This window comes from Phoenix dactylifera, chromosome 5, assembly GCF_009389715.1.
Source record: "Phoenix dactylifera cultivar Barhee BC4 chromosome 5, palm_55x_up_171113_PBpolish2nd_filt_p, whole genome shotgun sequence".
Lineage (NCBI taxonomy): Eukaryota > Viridiplantae > Streptophyta > Magnoliopsida > Arecales > Arecaceae > Phoenix > Phoenix dactylifera.
Genome location: NC_052396.1, coordinates 18,236,866 through 18,256,533, shown reverse-complemented (window position 1 = coordinate 18,256,533; position 19,668 = coordinate 18,236,866). Strand labels below are relative to the sequence as shown.

The 19,668-nt window shown below is 36.8% G+C and overlaps 1 protein-coding gene across 1 annotated transcript in view; it reads left to right on the top strand.

Annotated features, from left to right (window-relative positions):
• The window catches only part of LOC103716644 (LRR receptor-like serine/threonine-protein kinase FEI 1), a 32,393-nt gene extending 15,098 nt beyond the window's left edge, over nt 1-17,295 (top strand). Inside the window, exons 7-15 of the mRNA XM_008804727.4 lie at nt 5,649-5,720; nt 6,309-6,380; nt 6,482-6,553; nt 7,439-7,536; nt 8,120-8,281; nt 8,391-8,723; nt 12,060-12,305; nt 14,670-14,803; nt 16,857-17,295. Coding sequence (XP_008802949.1) covers nt 5,649-5,720; nt 6,309-6,380; nt 6,482-6,553; nt 7,439-7,536; nt 8,120-8,281; nt 8,391-8,723; nt 12,060-12,305; nt 14,670-14,803; nt 16,857-17,075 — 1,408 coding nt within the window. The 3' untranslated portion in view covers nt 17,076-17,295. The remainder of the gene's footprint in view (nt 1-5,648; nt 5,721-6,308; nt 6,381-6,481; nt 6,554-7,438; nt 7,537-8,119; nt 8,282-8,390; nt 8,724-12,059; nt 12,306-14,669; nt 14,804-16,856) is intronic.
• The last annotated feature ends 2,373 nt before the right edge of the window (nt 17,296-19,668 follow it).

The following is a 19,668-nucleotide window of genomic DNA, read 5'->3' as shown; positions in this document are numbered from 1 at the left end:
GCAACATTCATGAAAATGAATAAGGAATGTGCTCATGGTGCAAAGTACAAACTTCCACTCACCTGTCAATCTGGCACAATCCTGATACGCCTCCAAAAATCTACAATAGGCAGTAGGGGACTTCCTCCTCTCATTCTCTAGCTTCTTGCCCAACTGATACATGCATTTACAATACATTTAGTCTTGTATCAAGGGCCATAATCTACGTGCCAATCATAATTATAGGAAACTTTAATTGACTCAACTTCCCCCTTTTTTAAATCCTTTCCTTTTTCTCTTTTTCCTATCAATTAATCTTTCCTTTATATGTATTATGATGCAAGAGTATCCCACACACACCTTGTACCAATGCTATAGGGTCAAGGTGTGCGAAGGGATCGAATCCCTTCCAATCCAAAATTTTACTAAACTTTGGGTCGACCCCAACTTTGAGGGTTGACCCCTGCTTGGGTCGACCCAGCTCACCCTGACTCGACCCCAAGCACCGAGCCAAAAATATATTTCCATTTTCTGGAATTTTCTGAGAGAATCGACCCTACCAGACTTGGGTCGACCCCACTCAGCCCTGAGTCGACTCCGGCTTACTTTGAGTCGACCCAACACCATTTTTTTCACCTTCTTCACCTCGGATGAACAGTAACCCGGACTGACAGTGGGTTACTTCGTCCCGGTTTTGATCCACTTTTCAAATTCCAAATTTTATGAAATTTATACATAATATTCTACATTTATAGGGGTTTCCAGAGAGGTAACATGCATCACCATCGGAGGCCGATTGACCCCCGAAATAATTCACCGAAGTTGGGACTTCGACACAGTTTTTCCGCAATGCCGAAAAAAACTTGTCGAAATCCGATTCTTCCTCTTTTAACCACCTCTACAACTCTTATCCGACCCCTCTAGACTACATCCACCTTTTGTATAGCCTAATTTTATTAAAAAAAAAAAACTAGGTAGGGACGGGTGTTTACCTTTCTCTTCGGAGACACAACCGGGATCCCCCCTTCCCTTCTCTTCTTTTTCTTTCGGACTTTTCCTCTCCTTCTCTTCTTCTCTCTTTTCTTCTCTTTTTCTCTCTTTTTCCTTCTCTTCTTCTCTCTTTTTCCTTCTTCTTCTTCTTCTTTTCCTTCTCTCTGTCACCGCCCGAGACTTCCCCCCCTTTTCTTCTCTGTTTCACTCCACTGACACAGCCAACCCACCAATTAAGTCACATCAAAATGCTAAATTTTTCATTTTGCCCCTAACACTTCAATATATCTACTGTTATGCCATTAACTTTTGATTGCTTCCCATTTTGCCCCTAACACTTCAACGCATCTACTGTTATGCCATTAACTTTTGTATCCTTCCAATTTTACCCCTTATATCAATTTTAAAGGACTATTCTATCCCTTTTTTTATATAAAAAAAAATTTAGGGTTATTACAGCTGGACTGAAGTAGTTATAGTACATTTACAAGTGGAATCAGAAAATAATTGGTGGATAACACAAACCACTAACCTACACCTTATTTTGATGGTTACTTGAAAAGATGTTGCACGACTAATTTGTTTATATCAGAACATAGATTTAGGATATAATAAGGTTTAAGAACTTGGTTTCAATTTTGCTTTAGATAAGGCTCACCAAGTTTCAGTTTTGGTGGTTTTGGCTCAAGTTTCGGAGTTTGGGCCAGAAAAATTACAAAGGAATATGAAGCATCAGAAGAAAATAAAACAAGAAAGGTAGTATTTGAGCAGTTCCGTTGTCCTTAATCTTTGCATTTATACTTCTATTTTTTACATGATGAAAGCTGATAGGTATAGACAAGGAATGCGGAACCGTTCTGAACCGGACAGTTTCGCCCGTTCCGAGTCATACCGGTGGTTTACTGGTACGGTTTTGGCTTTAAAAACGGTTCGCTGCCGGAGCTGGAGAAGAAGAAGAGAGAGAGAGCGAGCGGGGGAGGGAGAAGGAGCAGCGGCAAATGCTGGCGGAGGGCCGCGGGAGGCCGGCAGAGAGCCGTGGGGGGTGGCTCGGCCTCCGCCGGCATCCGCCGCCACTCCTTCTCCCTCCCTCCCCCGCTTGCTTGCTCTTTCTCTTCTTCTTCTCCGGCTTCGGCAGGTTTCCTCTCTTGGTACGGGCCCGGCACGGCATGTACCGACTTGTGCCGCGGGGCAATTGGTACAGTGCTCGGTACCGGCACAGTAGACCTTGGGTATAGATAATAATAAAATTTTCCTGAATAATCAATAAGAAGAATTATTAAATTCTGTTACATTCAATTGTTTGATATAAATTTTGTTATAACAACTAATCTTATAAATTTCTGTAAAAGTAAAAAAATTGTAATTACATAAAACTATAAATCAATATAACTTAAATGATTGCAGTCATATCAACAACCAAGCAATGGCATCTAACTTATAATTTGTACAGTATGTAAATAAAACTTTATTTATATATATCTCATCCAAATGCGTTTAAGATACTAAGATGACACTTGGCAAATCCAAGCTTTTATCTTGTGAGGCCATTATTTGAGGGGCTTAGACTACTACTTAATCTTCTTTTCACTAACCATTATGACTTAAATGTCAAACCTGGCATGTAATCTGGTATTTCTAATGCGTAAGTATGATTTAGAGTTCTAGCTTATCACATTTTTTGAATTGCTCGACATGAAAGCTCTATGTTACCCTTAGCATTATTTTATCCACTAGCCAAGATTCCCTGATTGATCCAGGTACAGCTTGAAGGTATTTCTCTCTATCTGTAACCAGTACAATCATTACCTCATGTGCTAGCTGAAATTTGATTTAGAAATTGCCAAGCACCTTCGTTACCTGCTAGGCACTTGCATTTTTTTGACTGCCATGGCATTTGGTACTTCAGCCCATTCCTTGTTTCTGAATTTACTCTGTGGGAACTGACTTTTTAAATTGCTCCTTGTAAACTTGATATGGTTGTCCTATATACTATTGCTCCGATACGTTTGTGTTGGCTTGTACTCAGCTTTGATGTAGTTCTTTCTAGAGGCTAAATCCTAGTAGTGGCATGAAGTCTTTTCATAATTGTAGCCTTAATATCAAGGTCCGCAATCTCAGGACCAGTACCGTACGATTATGGTACCATACAGTATGCATCTTGTGGACAGCTTCCAACCTCTTTTCCTCAATTTTCATCATGGTACCATCTGAAATCGGTTGGTGCGGGTTGGTATGATACAGTACGCACCTAGGTTTTTGGGTAGTATGGTATGGTTCAGCTCGGTTCGGATTGGTATGGGTTGGTACTGGTCGGTTTGGGGCCTGTGCCGACCCAAATGGTGTTTTCGTGCTAGTTCTGACTTGATGTGGGTTGGTATGCTCCGAATTGGGAAGTTTGGGGTGGTACGGCGAATATTGCTTAATATATTCTTAAGTAAAAGAGCTGAAAGCTAAATTAATGTTACTATAGTATCTTAAAATATTCTAGTTTGCCACAATATTTTTACTTGTGGTAATCGTTTATAAGAAATAATATTGACTATCTTTCTGCATATCAGGATCAATCAAAAACAAAAGTTTGAAGAAGACAGTTTTAGTAACCATGACCATGACCATCAAACTTGTTGTATTCATTTGAAGTTGGCTTTACAGATCCTCGTCACCAATTATCCCTATTCAAGGTTACTTGTGATAGTATTGTTTGCTTTTCCATATCCCAGCCTTTGCCCACTTCTCACCACAATTGGACAGGTTGTGGCACATTGTGTAACATAATCCTTTTGAGTTGTAGTAAACAAATAATTTGCATAATAAAAGACACATTGTATCAATAATTGAGGTATAATTCACTAGGATTTATCAAATTAGAGAACTATGTAAATTGGCTGCGGGATGTATTTTCACCTAGCTTGAATTTATGAAGAGATCTGAAAGCAAGTTTTCCTTTCTAGTTCTACTAGTTTACTCTTCTTCTGCTAAGATTTCAGTAATCACCATTTTTTTTGTGTTGGTAGTTACTTGGTACAACATATAGCACTACAAATATTGTGGCAAAATTTGTATGTGCCAACACAGATCTGTGGCTGACTACTTTGTAAACCTTCAATTATATGCTACATGATCCTATTCAGTTTTTATTCTGCACTGTTTAGGCTAGCTTTACTTCGATGGATGTATAAACATGCTTATTCATCAAGGTACACTGTAAGCTTTGAACCCTTGCACTATAGGCATCACTGTTTCTAACAAACATCACTAGAATACAATATGCTATGACATACTCTACAATGTTACTGCAAATTAAGTAACTAACACAACAAAATACAATTATTCAAGAAAGGAAATCTTATAGAAAAATACATAGAAGTGTACTACTTTAAATGTTAATTCTTTGGTAAAAGATTTAGTAATTCAAAAATCAACATTGTCAAGGTTTTAAATACCGGTACTGAATCTCATATCGTTTTTTCATCCGAACATTATAGTATTGGTACAATACCAGTACCTGGTACTGACAGTATTTATTGAAACTAAAAAGCATTATAAAGAATAAGAATGCCGGTATTGACCGGTACTTTGGTACGTTTGGTATGCTCGGATATGGACCGATATGGCCAGTGCGTACGAGACAGATAGTTTCAGCATCTTGGCACCCGTATTGGTGCTAGTTTCACATCGGAATGGTACAATACTAACAGCACAGTTATGGGGGTTTTTGAATTCATGAATACTATCCAAATTAGAGATCCGAACCAGTGATCTTGATCTTTACCAATGAGAATGTCTGGAAACCAAAAGTCATATATTTTGGAGGTATCAAACCTATGGGTGTAAAAACTGATGACTTTAATGCCATAATAGAATGTCTTGCAGTGATCTATGCATCACAAAGCCTATTTTCCTCCCATTCATAAAAAAAAGAGCCTATTTTAAATTCCAATAATACATGTTTTAAGATAAGGATATGATGACATCAGTGTGGATTTTCAATTTATATACCCTATCATGTATTTTTGCACATCAGCAGAATTGGCACAATTTGCACTTGATGCATGGGTAGGGGAAGTGTTTTAAGTTCCAAACCGTGTTCGGTAATAAAAAACCCAGTATGGTACTGAGACATGGTGCAGGGGCTGTGCTGACTCCAATACTTTACCATCTCCTGGCATGGAAGCATGCTGTACTCCTTTGATAAGGTACTGGTATGGGGCCTGGTCCTAACATGTGAAATATTGGGTAGGAAACTGCCAAAACATATTATTTTCGGTTCTAGGTGTTTTTAGTGGTGCAGATCATGATCACATAGTGTGGGTCTCCAATATAGATAACTCATCATTAATTGGAGTTATTAAATCTTTTATCAGTAATTTAATGGTTAATTTGAAAACTAACTCATTTACAATTAATTAGCTTAGGATCTGATATGTGTCAGCTGAATTACAATATACTGTTATGTCTTGTTGGGAGATACTTAATGATATTTGTGGACTGATACCGGTCGATGCTAAGTTGGTTTGTTGGGGTTTTGGGGGAGGGGGCATGCTATGCACTGTGCTCTTTAGGCCATGTTTTATGTGTTTTACATAAAAGCAGTTAATAATAGTTGCCTCTGCATCTCATTTACAATCGCAGATTACATTTCATTTGCAAGATAACTAATTTTATCAACTGCTTAACAGATATTTGCAGGGAAATTACTTAAGTGGATTTATCCCTTTGGAGTTGGGTAACCTTTTGGAACTTGAGACTCTGTGAGTGTTATATATTTGTATTGGTTATTGAGATTCATGAAGTTATCTCTAAGGTGATGGATGCATGCTGAGCTCGGCATTTCCTTACTGGCTTAGTTTCTATTTTCCCTGATAATACTGATAATGTACAATCTATATGAGCTTGTTATGTACTAATTGTCGCAACATTAGTATCTATTAAATTTGTTTAAAATATCTATTTAGGTTTATTTTTTACTTGAAAGTCTGTGCCTCAAGTGTGCCAATTAAATATGATATGCAACTTTAGCATGCCTCTTCTCATGCTTTCCTATTTTAATTCCATTCATGCACATATTTTGGTGCCTTTTGCTGTGTGTATATTTGATGATCTCTTGTAAAATATGATGTCACTATCAGATATTTATGTTTTGGGTAATATAAAAAGGCAAATTGTGGAAACTAAGTTATTGTGGTGCAAGTTTTTGTTATAAAACTTCTTGGTAACCATCTTTTTTTTCCCCATGTGTCCATAAAATTTAAAAAAATCTTTGCAAAACAATCTAGTGTATTACAATTCTGATTTTGAGTGAGCGATTCTTATTGTATACTCATTTCTTACTCTTTTAGGGATATCTCCAGCAACACTCTGAGCGGATCTATTCCTCCATCACTTGATAAGCTGCCCAAACTTAGATCACTGTGAGTTTCTTACTTTTGCTTAACTATATATTATATCCATCAAATGAATGATTGCTCCCATATAAAGCTAAAAATTGATTTGCTTTGCAATCTTCTTGAAGCAATGTATCAACAAACTTTTTGACTGGAGTGATACCATCTGATGGTGTGCTTATCAAGTTTACAGAAACTTCGTAAGTATTGTTTGCTTATTTTTGGAATGTATATTTTAAAGTGCATTTTCACTTGATGGACTGCTTTTCTCAAGTTAAGTGCTTTGTATTTGCTGTGGTTTGAATTAACTGTTGTCATGTTGCAGTTAGTTTCTTTTTAGGCATTTAGTGGTAAGGCTTGACTGGTGTCCTTTCTTAAGGTTTGACAAGAAAGCACCACTGATTGCCCATATATACAATAAATTTATCCCCATAAGTCAAATCCTGCATAAACTCAGAAAGTGGCTGCTGGTTTGTATCAGTTCTGACTGAAATATAACTTCTCACTTTAGGAAGTTATGAATTTTCATTGCACAACCAAACACCTGATTTTACAAAATTGTAACTTTTAATTTTAGGAAAATAATCATTAAATATAATGATTTACTAGTACATCAAAGCATGCTCTTTAAATATTCTAGAAATTTCTGGGACTGATGCCAGCTGTGTAAATAATTCTCTGTAGGTAGTGATGTCCTTATTGACTCGACCATCCCTGATTCTCCGGGCGCATTGGAATATGATGCATGTCTTTTCTTAATGCTATGTCATCTGTTAATGCCTTCATTTTAAAATAACATCCTCTGTGGAATCTGCCTTGTGCTCTCCCGTGCCTTAGCTTCTCTGTATAGTCATTTGTTGCCTGTTGTGCTTCATGCTTTGCACTACAATATTGATTGACAAATACCAATTTAGTTTCTGTCTTTATTGTTGGCAAGGGAGCTGCGTTTCATTTCTCGAGTTAACTATTTCAATTAATATTCAAAAATAGATGGTCATGCTAATTAATGAATTAGATTAGACACTATGATATCAATACTACTTAAGCCATACTTGTGTTTTCTACTTTTATGCATATGTCTACAGCTTTATTGGAAATCGTGGGTTATGTGGGAAGCAAATTGGTGTCGTGTGCAAAGATGAGGTTCAGCCGCCATCCATAGATTCTCAGCCTCCCACTTCAGGTACTTGGTAGGCTGAGAGTACATATCATCTTATGTTATTTTTGTTTCAAGAGAGTGAAATTGAAGACCCATTTTTTTTTCAAAGCAGTGATTTATGCCTGCTAAGGTTTAAATTATGTTATCCTTGATTGGTAATAGACAAATCATTGTATGCAAAATTACCAAAATTCTTGAATTAGTATCATATTATGCTGAAAATGAAACATTAATTAGTTAAGGCGGTAAAGATCGGTGCAACGAGAGTAGTTGACCTCTAGTTATTTTTGTATCTATATGCTCATACTCTTTTTTCATTATTTTTAAAATTTTTCATAAATGATTCAAGCAAGGTTAGCTGAACCGGTACTGGTTGGTTACTAGTTTGGTATGAGGTGAACCGGGCGGTTCACTCCGGTTCAGTAGACTATAAATTCAAGCCTTTTGGAAGGAAGGGGGGGGGGGGGGGGGGTGAGAGGCCTTTTGACTGGCAGGACCTAGCCTGTAGAAATTTCCTTGGATTTTAAGTAATCTGGTGGCTTTGACCCTTACAAATTATCTTGTTGTACTTTTGGACCTTACATGTGGCAGAAATATGTTGCTGCAGGAAACAAAGGGGGTAAGAAGAATTCTACTAGGCTTGTTATAAGTGCAGTTGCAACAGTTTGTGCTTTACTGTTCGTGGCACTAATGTGCTTCTGGGGCTGCTTTCTTTACAAGAAATTTGGTAAAGGTGACATCAGCGGTCTTGCAATGGATGTCAGTGAAGGTATTGATGGATTTTTCCCTCCTTAGTTCTATGAATATTATGACATGCGTTGTCTCATTCAGGAGTAGAAAAATAGGAAAATTTTTCTTATACTTAGGTACTGTCCCAGGTGCATCTATTGTAATGTTTCATGGGGACTTGCCCTACTCATCTAAAGATATCCTAAGAAAACTGGAGACATTAAATGATGAAAACATTATTGGTACTGGAGGCTTTGGAACTGTGTACAAGCTTGCGATGGATGATGGAAATGTGTTTGCTTTGAAGCGAATCATGAAGACAAATGAAGGCCTAGACCGTTTCTTTGATCGGGAACTTGAGATTTTGGGGAGCATTAAGCATCGTTATTTGGTCAATCTCCGTGGATATTGTAATTCTCCTTCATCGAAGTTGTTAATCTATGATTACTTACCTGGTGGAAGCTTGGATGAAGTTTTACATGGTGAGAACTGTACTACTATTTTCATATGTATAATCACTGCTTCCGGTGGGTGGAGTATGAATTGCTAAGTATCTGGTTTATCAATACTTTTTCTAGACTGGTAATTGGGGGTGCACCACATGGAGAACTTCTGTAATTTGTTATTGGCCTTGCAAATCCAAATCCCTTGCATGTTGAGTTTGCATTTTAGCTTTGTCAAGTTTGTCACTGTTTAACATTATAAATGATCAGTGCTTCATTCTATTAGATCTTAATGCGTCCTCATAATTTATAATTTGATATAACCTTAACATATGCTTTTTTAATTGTATTATCTGTTATATGCATCTTTTCCTTAGTGACTTAACTTCTCTCAGTCCTCTCTTTGTTGGTAAGAAATGAAAATTTATGTGCTTTATCAGACAGCTTTAGTAGAAACTTATTAATAGATGCTACAAAATCATCTTACTGTAATCTCAACATTCACATTTCAGTCCGCTAAAACTGTTATATTATGAACCACATTACTTCCAGATTTTAGTCTATATATTACCAGGCACAAGTTTGAAGTGCAAAATCATACTAAAATGACAACAATCAGGTTAAGTTATTGTTAGATGCTACAAAACCATCTGATTATGATCTCAACATTTGCATTGGAAATTGGTAGAGCTGTTAATTTAGAAACAACATGACTTCTGATTTTAGTCCATGTGTTGTCAGTCATGAGTTTATAAAGGGAACTGTGATCTAGCAGGATCACTGGACTTAATGTAGGCCACTTTGGCCACTACGGATAGAGCTAGATAGGGTCTAGGAGCAAGATCCGTCATATTGGGAAGCCGAGTCACGCGCAAAATTTTTGGAGGCCATAACTTGATCATACAATGTTTGATTAAGATTCTTTTTTAAAAAAAAACCGGATAACTTTTCGAGATCTATGTCTTAGAGCCAACCCTTAGGGGATTGAAACGGGCTAAATTTTCATCATTTGGGCTCTGAAATAGGCCGGTCAAATCAAAAGGCTTTTTTTTGGGAAAGACTTTAATCAAACATATCCTCTAATCCGTGAAGAATTAGGTCAAACAACAGTAGACAAAGTTGATGTAGAAGTTGAGACCTACCTCTTGTAGGATTTTAGTTTTTTTCATGATTATTTCTACTAGTCATATTTATTTTTGGAAACCTAGTTCTATTCGAACTAGAAGAGGAATCGTACCTGAATTGTGTAAGGGAAGATGTCTCTACTGTTATAAATAGGGCTATGAACCGCAATTTATGGTGTGGATCATCAATAAAGAAAATGGGATATAAATCCTACTTTCGCAATTTTTTCATCTTTTCTAATTTTCTTTTGAGATATTCGAGTTGAGTGGGTTGAGTGAATTCTTCCTTCTCCTTGATCGATCACACTGAAATAATAATAAGCAGGCCAGCTATAATAACTATTAAAAATACACTGGATTCTTGCATCAACCAATACTTAAAATAAGACAAGTTGAGACATTTGTTGAACTAAGATGTCCTCTACCCTGATGATCTAATGTTGAATTTCATGGCTATAGTACTTTGCATATACACATTTATCAGCTTCCTTTTGGTTGTTTTTGAAGTCATCAGGATCCAAGCCTTTCCCATCAAAATGTGGGTGCTTTGTGTTTTCTAAGAAATATACTAAAGTAAATATAAGGTGCAACAAGATATTGGAAAGCAAGTGACACGTAAAGTGGTAATTGCTTTCGATGTGCATAAGCTTTTTGTGATCAAGATTATGGCTATTTGCAATTCTATGCACGGGTGTTAGTTATTTCACAGAAGTTATACTTAATCCAACAAGCATATTTAAGGTTGTTACAAGGTTCGCTGTATCGGTTGGTACTGTTCCGTACTGGTATTGAACCGATACTATGTCTTATACCGTACCAACACTCGGTACATCTTACTATCTTGTACCATACCGCATACGAACTCCGTAATAGGATGGTATCAATATGGGTCCAATACTGAGACGACGAACCTTGGTTGTTAGTTTGGACGGTTTGGGCACCCACCCGAGGTGAGGTGTCTCCTTAAGTGTCTTGCTATCTGGGCCCATTTAAGGTTCTTAATAGATTTGTTAAATGAACTGTTTATGAGCATCTCAATCAGGGTTCTCAATCTTGGTACCAGACCCTATACCAGTACCAAGTTGGTACAATGTTGGTAAGCCCGGTACAAGGGTCGGATCTATGGATGGACACTCGGTATCCCCTCCACCCCTCCCCATTACTGAGTATCCCCAGTTTTGTGAACCTTGACTTGGATTTTTGCTTGAATCTAAATGAGCTGATATACTCAGCTCGACTTAGGTACAAAACAAGCTGAGCTTAAGTTATGCCTGGATTGTTTGAGCTCATCTTATTTACATCCATAACCTCATTCAACTAGAGAATAACCCAGCAAAGGTTCTAACCTTCCCAAAGAGCGTAGAAAGGCAAGGTCTGTAAAATGGTTTTTCTGAGTATTGATTCTTCATGGATCTAATGTTGCAACCACATATTATTTTTGATCTTTCTATGAATTTCTTGCAAATGTATTTAGATTTAATGTGGAATTTGGTGGCTTTGCCTTGTTGGTCTTCATGTGCTGGAATTTATGGGCGAAACCCTTCCAAGGTAGACTTTTCTAAGAATTTGCTCGAAACTGTTGGGGGCAATGAGGGAAAAAAGGATAGAGAAATGAATTTACTATTTCATTTTTGTTTTACGGGACAATTGCATGGATTGTATGAACCCTATATTACCTGATACTGAGTTGATGTGCTGTGAGACATTTTGAGGCAATCCACTATCAATGAATTGGATAAACAACAGTGAAATATGAGAGATCTAGTTGTTTGCTGCGTTATAGCTGGTATAGAACCTTGTACACAACAAAGGAGTCATATGACCCCTTTGTCAGCTGATGCAGAATTTTTATGCCATCTGTGGTTCTTTTACACTTGAGATTTTAGAAAAATATGTTTCCCTTCATTGTCTTGACAGTAAACTTAAAAAAAAGTCTTTATAAGTTCTTTGATATGTATATTCATAGGCATGCAACTTCAAAATCCAATTTCAGTACTATAAGATAGCCAGTGAAACTTGTTTTGTCGAATGTCATTTCTATTTACTGATTTAACTGGTAAATCTTGCCAGACTCTCCTGTGTCCTGTGCTGTTTAGACTGTGTGTTTGTTATATATTATTTTGTCAGTTGATCAGATGCAGCAAGCTTAGTTAGTAGTTCTACGTCATTGTGGTACTATGTTCTTGGACTTGTGTTTAGATATTATAGTGGAAACCTTAATGGTGTGACATCTATTTTGCTGATCGGGCAGAAAGATCCGAACAATTGGACTGGGATGCACGTCTTAATATTATTATGGGAGCTGCAAAAGGCCTTGCATACTTGCATCATGATTGTTCACCAAGAATCATACATCGTGACATTAAGTCAAGCAACATATTACTAGATGGAAATTTGGAGGCTCGTGTGTCTGATTTTGGACTTGCAAAACTGTTGGAGGATGAAGAATCTCATATTACCACAATAGTTGCTGGAACATTTGGTTATCTTGCTCCAGGTATGGGACAAAATATGTATCCAATAATTTAAAATTGGTTTCAGAAATATGGATGTAGCTTGCATCTATTCTGCTCCAAATTCGAGGACCTAAATATTCAAATATTTACTTTTTAATCTCTTTGAAACTCTAGAATCTAAATACTCAGCTACTTGCTTTGCTCTATTGTTAGCTAATATGATTGCATGCATGCAATTATCATTTTTTTCCAAGGCATTGTAACAATGATGATTTTCAGTACCAGTTAAGTAGTTTTTCATGCAGCACTCCCTCCCTCACCTTCCTCTTTTTCTCTTCCTCCAACGCAACTAAAACACACACACACACACACAAAACACACCTTTTTGATGTTTGGGTTTATTATATTGGTAGTTGGAAGAAGAAAACAAAGAGGAGTCGACAAAAAATCATACATCCATTGGACTAGTCAAGCCTCCATAGACTTTGGAATACAACTCACCCATCAATGGGACCCATAAAAAACCAAGAAAAGCCATTAAGAAGGGCCTTTAGGCGAAAATTCTACAATAACTAATCTTGGGTCTTGACCTTCGCATCCTTTTTTCACTCTTCTTGCATCAACCAATATTGTACATAGGAATATTTGAGCTAATGGGTGGAATTGCTTCACTGTTCTTGATTGAAAAGCCTAGTGAATGACTAAAGAAGTCTCTTCAAACCCTACACTTCTTGAAAATTATAATGTATCACTTGTTTATTTAACACCATCACGTCTCCTGCTTAACAAGATATATTATCCTTGTTATTTATATTAGTGTGGCTTTCTATTGTTTGTCTGCATGTTGTGCAAAATTAGGTTCCCTTTATAGGAATTCTGATTGAGTTTGTAAGGATCCATCGCATTTTACTTGAAACAAATTTTGCTAATAAGGATTCTTCTGTTTCACTACTATGTAACATGGATGTTATGCTTACCCATTAAATTGGTATTTACTTCCCAAGTTTTGGACATGGAGCTCTCTCCATCAGGATCAATAATTGTTATGAAAGAATTGAATTAATATAATTATTATATTTACCAGTTTCTTAAAGATTTTATAATACTTGATCCTTTCAGGCCACCATATAGTAAACACCAAGACAATAAACCCAAAGATTTCAAACAATATAATATCCTATTATGTTATATATATATATATTCCCTTTTTTTATTTTGCCATTTTCCTTATTTTTGGCCAAAAGATGGTGAGCCTTGGCGCAAAGCTAAGTTTGCTCCATTATGACATGGAGATCACGGGCTGGAAACATGGAAACAACCTCTCTTTACACAGATAAGGCTGCGTATATCTGAACTTCCTTAGATATGGCCAAAACTCTGAAACTCGAGCCCACTAAATCGCTCTAACTGAAACCTGTCAGGTCCTGCCATAACAGAAATTAAAGCCAAGTTTTCAAACCCTATTTCATGTTTGGTACCCATTTTAGTGCGTAATATGATACCTTTTTTTCTATGAATTGTTAAGCGATTTCTTAGTCTAAGTGATATATTTTTTGTATATGTTAGTCATAATTACATTTGCATGTTATATGAGATCGTTTGATTGTTGGTTTTAATTGCCTTCATTTTCATCTCAAATCTTGAAACTAAATTACGATATAGTGTATCTTTTATAATTTGAATATAGTGTTCCATAACTCAACTCAACTCAACTAAGCCTTAATCTCAAACTAGATGGGGTTGGCTACATGAATCCTTTTTCTCCATTCCGCTGGATACAATGTTCCTTATTGCTCTTATTCTAAGTATCGCAGTGCAAGTGCTGATAGCAGATTTTCTGGTGCTTCATCTCTTGAATTTCATTAGTTTCATGTACAGACATCAACTTTGTATGCTTTCCTCTATTTCTTGCACCATTGATTCTCAGTGTCCACATCTCCTGGTAAATAGCTTAATGACTTTAGTTTGTGAATAGTGGTTGTTTTAAGATGCTACTTTCTTTTGTTTATAATGGTTTTCATAATTCAAGATGTGGATTTTAAAATCTTGTTCTTCCCTAGAGGTCTCATCACTCTTCAGTAAAATTCTTTCTTAGACCACTATATGATTTATCGTATCCTTATGCAGTAGAGTAACCCTAAAAACTTATTTAGAAATTGATGAACTCTTTGAAATCACAAGCTATTATGGACTTCTGGCTTTCTATAAGATATCAGTGGAACAGATTTTGGACGCAGTTAGTAGATCCAATATGTATGTACCATGATTTTTAGGCATAGTTATATTTGTTTATAAACATGGAAAATTGTGTTTCCAGTTCTCATCTTTTCTCAAAGTGGTTTGACTATATGAAAAATGCAGTGTCTTTTGTCCTATACATTGTTTACTTGTGGTTGAATCTACAGAGTACATGCAAAGTGGTAGGGCAACAGAAAAAACAGATGTGTACAGCTTTGGAGTCCTGGTGCTGGAAGTATTGAGTGGAAAACGACCCACTGATTCATCATTCATCGAGAAAGGCTTGAATATAGTAGGATGGGTAATTCTCTGATAATCATTTTCTTTCTGTCAAAAGATATATGATTCTGGTACCAATTCATGTTTTCACCTTCATGAGTTAACCGATCTCTTTTCTATCTTTTGCACTGCATTTTCTTGATCTTCACTGACAAGATATTTGAGGAGAGTGAAAGTATTTTATGTTTGCTGGTGTTTGCATTTATTGGATTCTTTTGCTTGAACATATGCATGATTTCTCTTGATAATGTACTCGTGCAGCTATAATCTCTTACAAATGCTTATTTGCTTGGATTTGAAAATTCCAAGAGTTTGGGAGAGAGAAGATTGAGGAAGTGCTATTTTCTATCTTATCTTCAGTAATTACATGATTGTGCTGATATGACTTAAAATTCATCCATCTTGATTTTTATTTATGCTGTTTTAGTCATGAGATGCCAGGATTTTTTCTTCTTCCTTTGTTTGTGTTGAAATGATTGGTGTCTAAAGATGATTTACCTTTTCTAAGTTAATCTTTTTAATATAGTTTCCTATCCTAGGTTTCTAAAACCTGAGACAGCTGATAGGGTGGATGTGAACCAGCTGTATTTGGGTTAGTAGGGTTAAGTGAGGTCAAAGGAGTCTACCCTGCTGGGCAAAGGTTCAGCAGAATTGACCCCTCGTGGGTTTAGATGGGCTTGGGTCATGCCTAGGGCTATCATATAGAATTTTGGCTGAATTCAAATCCGACCCGACCCGACCCGACCCGACCCGGTGCTTCGCTTCTCTAGCAACTGATTAACCTCCTCCAATAGTCATAACCACTTGGGCACTTGCAATATCTTCCACCAGCCTATGTTTCTCAATATGTGATCTCCAAAAGGATCTTGAAGGCGACTCTTAGACCATTTGGGTTATTGGAGGGAAACAACTTAGACATCTATTATAGATCTGAATTGTTGCTTTTCTTTTTTCTAAAATAGCTTTTTTTCCTTTCACATGAAGTACTAGCATGTTTGATCATAGTATTTCTGTATGACTCTTTTGGTGCTAGGGAATCCTCTACTCAAGGTAATCTTAAGATTTGACCTAGTTCTCAAATAGAAAGTTATATAGCTAACATGTGCAGTTTAAACCTACTCTGCTGAAGTGTGATATTTTTGTGTCTTTGGAGCAGTCCAGACTGGCCCTTTTACTATTCTCTCAGTGTTGAGACACATCTGTCTTTTATTATGCAATTTAGTTCAAAAGATATGATAGCTAAAGGATCCTGCAATGTTGTAGGATTAGGAATGTCGAGCATTAAAGAGTGCCTGGAAAAACAAACTGAAGATAACAGAAAAAACTGAGAAAGCGGGGATGGATTTTGGGCAAAGCAAACTAAGAGGGATAGGGTGTGGAATAAGTATAATAGAGGAGCTGCAGGAGTCAGCACGAGGTAGATTTATGAAAAAATAATTGAGATTGTATGGGCATGTACAACAAAGATCTGGAGGGATTTCAGTAGAGAGGGGTGGTTAATCTTTTTTGGAGGATGTAAGAAGAGGGAAAGTCTTAATGTAGCATGGCATGATTGGAAGTTGTGACAAAGGATTATGGAGAAGCTTAAAATAACATTAGAGACAGCATTAAGTAGTATGCTTAGGGAAAGTGGATTCACGTAAAGCCTACAGTGAATAGGCAGAACAAAGCCTTGATGGTTATTCTTGGCATTTCATTTGTTGATTAATTGATGCCGTTAAGAGCCAACCTTCGGGCCTTTCAAAAGCAGGAATCTCAAAACAAAGAATTTATATTGTGATCAATTTGATTAAGACCTGCATTTTGTAAAGAACTACTTGAGAAGCGTTTTCTCATAAATATATGGGTAATGCTGTAGTGAGCATAATCATCTTATGTAGGTTTGATTCATTTAATCGTCTCGGGTTCATCTTTTGTAGCGTAACATAAATATCATGCTGCTAGGGGTTTAAAGAGAAGATGGCTTCTGGAATATCTGATTTGACACTCATATCATCATCATCATCATCATCCTCTTCTTTATTTTTTTCTTTTTGACCGAAGTGTCATTTAATATGTTTCTGTTTCTGCTGCAGTTGAATTTCTTGGTCCTCGAGAACCGTCAAAGAGAGATAATTGATCCTCACTGTGAGGGAGTGCAGCTTGAAAGCCTGGATGCTTTGCTATCTGTTGCCATTCAGTGTGTTTCTTCAGCCCCAGAGGAACGGCCCACGATGCACCGGGTGGTGCAAATATTGGAGTCAGAGGTTATGACGCCATGTCTGAGTGACTTCTATGACTCCAACTCGGACTGATTACATTTTATTTAGTTGCCAACTGCTGGTTCATATGATAAAGACACCTCCTAAGGAATACAGAAGTGTTCTGAATACATTTATTTTCATTCATTTATTCTTTTTTGCACATTATGTAAATGTATTCCTGTCTTTGAACTCTGGTTCCTCATCCCTTCTTTTGAATCGTAGAAGCTTTATCTTTACATCTCATTATATCTATGATTCGATACTTGGGAAATCATTTAGGTCTGTTGGTTGTTACCAGTTGAAAAATATCCATGGCATTTGCCACCATTAAGTCTTAACCTGGTGCTCTCTCTCTCTCTCTCTCAAACAGAGGGAGATGTTAACAAGGTGTATTTGGAGAATAAGGTGAAGACAGGAACCAGGGGAGGACAGAGCCGGCTGGGCACCCACTGCTGTGAAACATTTGAGAGAGGGAGAGGAGAGGATGGAAGGGGGACAAGAGAACTTTTATTTTTCTCCCATTTGACTGTCTCAATACTGGTTTATTTTACATCATAACAGAAAGAGGAATATATTGAATGATTCTTGTCTAACAGTTTATTCAGAAAGAGTTTTATTCAAAGAAACATTGTTTGAAAAAAAATCATATCATCAACAAGATTTTGGTATTATGTCAGGATTATGCTTTTGTTTTATCCTTTTGTTTGTTAAGTGGACTAGTTATATCTATCTAAGCTAATCGATTTCCTCACTGGTTACAGATTTATACTTGTGAATATAGGGACCCATTAGATTTGTGAATCTAATGGTTCCAATGTATAGCCGTTGATTTAGATCTGATGGCTGCTCTACTTAAAATAAAAATTATGTGTATTTAATAATAACATAAAATTAAATGCTACCTATCCATAATTTGTAGATAATACAAGATTATATATTATTTAACTATATATTTGCATTTCAAGTTGCATGAAAACTCTAAATATGTGAGCTGTATTTATGAACAAGAGCTGTTTGCTGATCAAGCAAGCCAACAATGAGCTAAATTTCAAGTCAACAATAGGCTTTTCGCTAGTAACTTTCTTGTCGATTGCTATAAACTTGAATGGTTGCGATTTATTTTAGTAGAGAAAAATATTTTTTTGACACACAAAAATGTTTTTAATGATTGCCTCAATGCATGACCCTATGATACATAATATCCATTCGAAATACGCAAAAACAAACTTCTATACCTTAAGCAAGTGCATCTTTTTTTATATTTTTGATCAATCGGTGAGGCTGATCGTAAAGATTCGTCCCGTCTTTTTTTTTTCTTCTTTTCTTTTTATTGGAAGACCTTCAAATTAAATATAAAAAAAAAGATGACAGTTGTCGTTGTTTCAATAGACTTGCTATTTTGTTATAGCTGATGCTAATGATAGTTCTAACAACTATTATTTATCCTATGTATAATTTGAAACTATGTTCGCATAAAAATAACAAATGTTATAACCACCATGAATCTATTATAATAGTGTTAGAATGGAAAGAAACTAAAATAACAACATATTGTCCAAATATTTTCTTTTGTTGGAGATAATCTTTTTTTGAAAAGATTTGATTTTTCAAAAAATATTGTTTTATTGAGCAAAGAATACAAAATTAAAATATTAGCCATCACTTATACTATAACAGGCATTATAACCGTAGGGAGATATTTATATTCGACAAGATTATTTTTTAAAAAAAGAGCTATTTTCTAAAAAAAGAGAGTTTGTGAAATATGGAAACTCCGAGAAAACATCATTTTTGGATCGTGAGGTTTTTTTTTTTACAATACATCGGCAGCTCACACGGTGTGTGAGTACAGTTCATAAAATCAAAAAAAAAGAAAATAATGCAAGAAAGATGGGATAAATATGTGGTTTTCTCAAATAAACTCTCCGAAGTGCTAAGTCGCATAGGCTGCCACCCAGAAGGCTACAGATATCGTGGAGCATGCACATTCCACCGGCAGCAGGCCCCCGACTCTGAATCCGCTTGGTCAATGTGGCTGAGTCCCCTTCAAAGAGGATACAATCTACACCCAACACCTGCCTCGCATGAGTAACGCCCTCCTATTTTGCTCTAAGCTCGGCAATGGTGACGGTCTGATCAAAGATCCGTCGAAACCCGGCCGCTACTAATTTGGCATCCTAGTCTCTAATAACAAATCTGGCACCTTCGCTGCTCCCTAACCCGTCGACGCTGCCGTCGAAGTTCATCTTGAGAAAGCTAGGAGTAGGGGCTCTTAGGAGACGAGCATAATCCTGGACGCTACAGCCTACAAGAGCAAAGTGGGAATTCCAGATTTTTCTAGCCAACCTAAGAGACGTCAACGCAGTAATACCAATAACCTCTGTCGCATTAAGAAGGGCTCTGTTCACCACCATCTTCGGATGTGCTCCTTGGTTCCCAAAAACATGGGCATTCCTATCTAACCAGCAGTGGTAGGCCAAATAAGCCGCCCTAATTCCCCATTTCACAAGACCGGGCCTCCATGAAGAATTCTTCAGAAAAGTCAAAAAATCCTTGGTCGACAACCACCCATACTGCATGCTAGAGGAAGCCGAGGCGCACTCCCAAATCCGAGCAGCCTGCTGGCAGCCAAAGAGGACATGGA